General features: G+C 46.2%; 1 protein-coding gene across 1 annotated transcript; it reads left to right on the forward strand.

Moving 5' to 3' along the window:
- Positions 1 to 428: 428 nt before the first annotated feature.
- Positions 429 to 2,335, forward strand: LOC138905486 (uncharacterized). The gene is made up of 5 exons (XM_070194009.1): positions 429 to 442; positions 519 to 574; positions 727 to 936; positions 1,529 to 2,088; positions 2,201 to 2,335. Exons 1-5 carry the CDS (start codon positions 429 to 431, stop codon positions 2,333 to 2,335), a joined length of 975 nt encoding a protein of 324 aa, XP_070050110.1.
- The last annotated feature ends 1,805 nt before the right edge of the window (positions 2,336 to 4,140 follow it).

Below are 4,140 nucleotides of genomic sequence, written 5' to 3' on the forward strand. Positions count from 1 at the left end.
AGATTGTGGTTGGGAAAACAAAGAAGTTGTGATACCGGCACCGGAGGAAGCGATCACTACCCACGTGGAAGGGTACTTGAGTATTACACTTATCCTTTTACGCTGGGTCCCCTCGATCCGGTCATCATCGACTTATGCAAGAAGTACCGGGTGACCCTACACCAAATACACCCTTCTTTCTGAAGAATTGTAACACTGCTCCGTTTCTTTGTGTGCAAAATCGACGGGCTTCCTTTCACCCTTGACCACCTCGTAAGATTATATAGCCCTCACCTTTACTGAGGTGGGTTGATAAAGCTTCAACGCCGGGCCACCAAGGCGTTCACTTCGAGGATAGATGAAGACAAAGATCGAGGTTGGATGAGCCGGTTCGTTCGAGTGAAGACCTCGTACCTAATCCCGGCTGAGAGTATGCCATTTCCCGAGAAATGGAATATGAACCGTAAGTGTGATTCCATTTTTAGTTTTCGTTATTTTTACTACTTCATCTTTTCTTATCAGTGTTTTTCTTGACACAGCCATTCCTTGGATGCCGGGTGCGGTTTCCCATCTCGAGAACTGGGTCAGGAGCCTGGTTTCGATGTCAACATATGCCGAGAGCGCATGGCGCGATTTGTCAAAGGGCCGGTGAGAGGCTCGTACTCATGGTAAACCTTCCTCTTGGCTCACCGATCTGTTCAAGTATTTTTTCAGGCATAAGTTTTACTTACTTTTCTTTCTTTGTAGATCTCGGAAAAGATGCGGTTATGAGACCCCCATCAGGTGATGAAGAAGTTTTACCGCCTATCTCAAAACTGGAGAAGGTGATTAAGAGAAAAAGGGCCTCGGACTCCGAGGGTCAAAAACCCAAAAAGAGAGCGGCTCGTAAACCTAAGGTGAACATAATCCCTTTGACTATGGAGTCGGTCCTGAGTCTAAGGGATGAAGAAGAAGAAAGTGATTCCGGGCTATTGGCCCGTGTACGGGCTAGCACCGATACTTAGAATACTTCGGTATCAGTGGGTGTTGATAGTGCTCAGACCAGGCTTGATGAGGTCGAGGAGGGGAGGAGACCGAGGATGTTTTACCTCGGGGCAAAGAGACCGTCGAAGAAGCTGCAGATACCGGTGTGCAAACCGAGCTTGAGGCTCCCCAAGACGAAGGCGGCACCCAAAAAGACCTACTCGGGGCAGTAGAGATCGGGGATTCCCCCTCTTTCCCTTCTTTTTCCCAGTCGATGATACGTGACGCTCAAGCTGTGGAGACTTGTCACGGGGAGGGAGCCCATGGAGAGAAGGACCCTTTCCGTGGTTATTTTATCGGGGTAGAAGATGTCACCGGCCTGAGTGACTTGGAGGCTTCGAAGAAGAGCTCGAGCGAGGTAGGAGCGCCTTGCCTTTTCAATGAAGCCCAACAGGCCTTGAATGGGGTAAATTCATACTTTCTTTGCCAATTTTCATACTTGTGTTTTTCTTTCCTTGTATAATCTCTTCTTTTTATTTTTGTAGGCTTCTGTGCTTCATCACGAGGCATTTTTTCCAATCCTAAGGGGAGCTGAACCAGTACGAAGCCGAAGTTCGAAGGCTTACTGAGGAGAGAGATGCCTTAAAGCTTCTCAGTGAGCAGAGAGAAGGAGAAGTAAAAGGACTTCGGGCTGAGCTGGAAGCATCTCAGAAAGAACAAGCTGAGCTGGCCGAGCAGGTAAAAAGAATCTTTGAATTTAATGATATTGACTCGGGAGTGATGGCTAACAGTTCGGTCCCGCAGGTCGAGCAAAAGTTTGACATGATCAGGCAACTTCGTGTTGAAGTGGACACAGTGAGGGTGGAGGCCGAAGAGTGGAAAAAGAACATGGATCGCCTTGCCTCAGAAAAGGAGGCCGCCCGAGCTCAACTGGTGTCGGCTGAGGCCCAATTCCGAAGCTTAAAAGAGAAAGCCTTGGTACAAGCCAAGAAACTTGAGGAGTTCCAGTCTCGGTTGAGCTCAGCAAATTCTGATCGAGAGAGACTGGTCACAGAACTTGCAGCGACCAAATCGGAGGTTGAGAAAACCATGGCCAATGCTGATGCAATAGTGGCTGTTTATCGATCTGATGCCGAAGCTGCTCAGGTTTGAGCAAAAGAGGTTGCTGAGGCTGCTCAGGCTCGAGCATGCTAAATGCCAGTCTCGAAGGGAGACTCTCGAAGAGATTCATGCTCGTGGCTTCGATCTTACGGCCTAGATCGAGAAAGCTAAGGAGCTTGAAGCTGAAACTAGAGTGTTAGATTTTCCCGATGATGATGATACCGGGAGTACGGATGGATCTGGAAGCGAAGGAGGCCTCGAGGGTGAAGATGATGCTCCTGGAGAGGACTAAGTCCTTTAGTATTTTTCGTGTTTTTTTTAGGACCGTTTTGGTCTTTTGTGGAGAAACTTGATCGGGCCATGGTGCCCTTGTAAATGATTTTTGATACATATATATAAAACTTTCTTCCTTCTATAGCTTCTGAATCTTTCTCCTTTTTTGTTAATATATACAAAGGTCAAAAGTGCCTTAGCATGGAATAATTATTTGAAGGTCCGAGATTGAGATAGTAAGGACTGATAGCAGGTACTGTACTCGACCGTTTCTTATAGGTGGTCCCCGAGTAAATGTTCGAACTCGGACTGAGGTGGCTTTTAGGAAAGATAGATACCAAATGAAATGATTTGCTCAAATTTGAAGCACAGTAGCCTTTAAGCTTGATACGTAGTCCTCGATTCGGGGCAATAGTTCGAACTTGATTTAATGTAGCCCTTGGGTTTTGCAGTTGAGTGAGTGTTTTCTCGAGCTCGAAGTAAAAAACAGCCCTTAGGCTTTATGGCCTAGTGAGAGTTTGCTCGAACTCGAAGTAAGAATAGCCCTTAGGCTTCATGGTCGAGTGAGTGTTTGCTCGAACTCGAAATGAAAATAGCTCTTAGGCTTTTATGATCGAGTGAGTATTTTCTCGAACTCGAAGTAAAAAACAACCCTTAGGCTTTATGGTCGAGTGAGCATTTGCTTGAACTCGAAGTAAGAGTAGCCCTTAGGCTTAATGGTCGAGTGAGTGTTTGCTCGAACTCGAAAGGAAAACAGCCCTTAGGCTTTTATGGTCGAGTGAGTGTTTGCTCGAACTCGAAGTAAGAGTAGCCCTTAGGCTTAATGGTCGAGTGAGTGTTTGCTCGAACTCAAAATAAAAATAGCCCTTAGGCTTTTATGGTCTAGTGAGTGTTTACTCGAACTCGAAGTAAGAGTAGCCCTTAGGCTTAATGGTCGGGTGAGTGTTTGATCGAACTTGAAATGAAAACAACCCTTAGGCTTTTATGGTCGAGTGAGTGTTTTCTCAAACTTGAAGTAAGAGTAGTCCTTAGGCTTAATGGTCGAGTGAGTGTTTGCTCGAACTCGAAATGAAAACAGCCCTTAGGCTTTTATGGTCGAGTGAGAGTTTGCTCGAAATCGAAGTAAACAATAGCCCTTAGGCTTTGTGGTCGAGTGAGTGTTTTCTTGAACTAGAAGCAATGTAGCACTTAGGCTTTGTGGTCAAGTGAGTGTTTGCTCGAACTCGAGTTAAGGTAGCCCTTAGGCTTTGTAGTCGAGTGAGAGTTTGCTCGAAATCGAAGTAAACAATAGCCCTTAGGCTTTATGGTCGAGTAAGTGTTTGCTCGAACTCGAGTTAAGGTAGCCCTTAGGCTTTGTAGTCGAGTGGGGGTTTGCTCGAACTTGAAGCAATGTAGCCCTAAGGCTTTGTGGTCGAGTGAGTGTTTGCTCGAACTCGAAGTAAAAAATAGCCCTTAGGCTTTATGGTCCAGTGAGTGTTTGCTCGAACTCGAGTTAAGGTAGCCCTTAGGCTTTGTAGTCGAGTGAGGGTTTGATCGAACTCGAAGTAAAGTAGCCCTTAGGCTTTGTGATCGAGTGAGTGCTTGCTCGAACTCGAAGTAAAATATAGCCCTTAGGCTTTATGGTCGAGTGAGTGTATGCTCGAACTCGAGTTAAGGTAGCCCTTAGACTTTGTAGTCGAGTGAGGGTTTGCTCGAACTCGAAGCAACTTAGCCCTTAGGCTTTATGGTCGAGTGAGTGTTTGCTCGAACTCGAAGTAAGGTATCCCTTAAATGGCACATGTGTGAGAGGTGACATGTTCGTTGGGGTCGGTTGTCCCATTATAT

The sequence above is a fragment of the Nicotiana tomentosiformis genome, chromosome 2, assembly GCF_000390325.3.
Source record: "Nicotiana tomentosiformis chromosome 2, ASM39032v3, whole genome shotgun sequence".
Taxonomy (NCBI): Eukaryota; Viridiplantae; Streptophyta; class Magnoliopsida; order Solanales; family Solanaceae; genus Nicotiana; species Nicotiana tomentosiformis.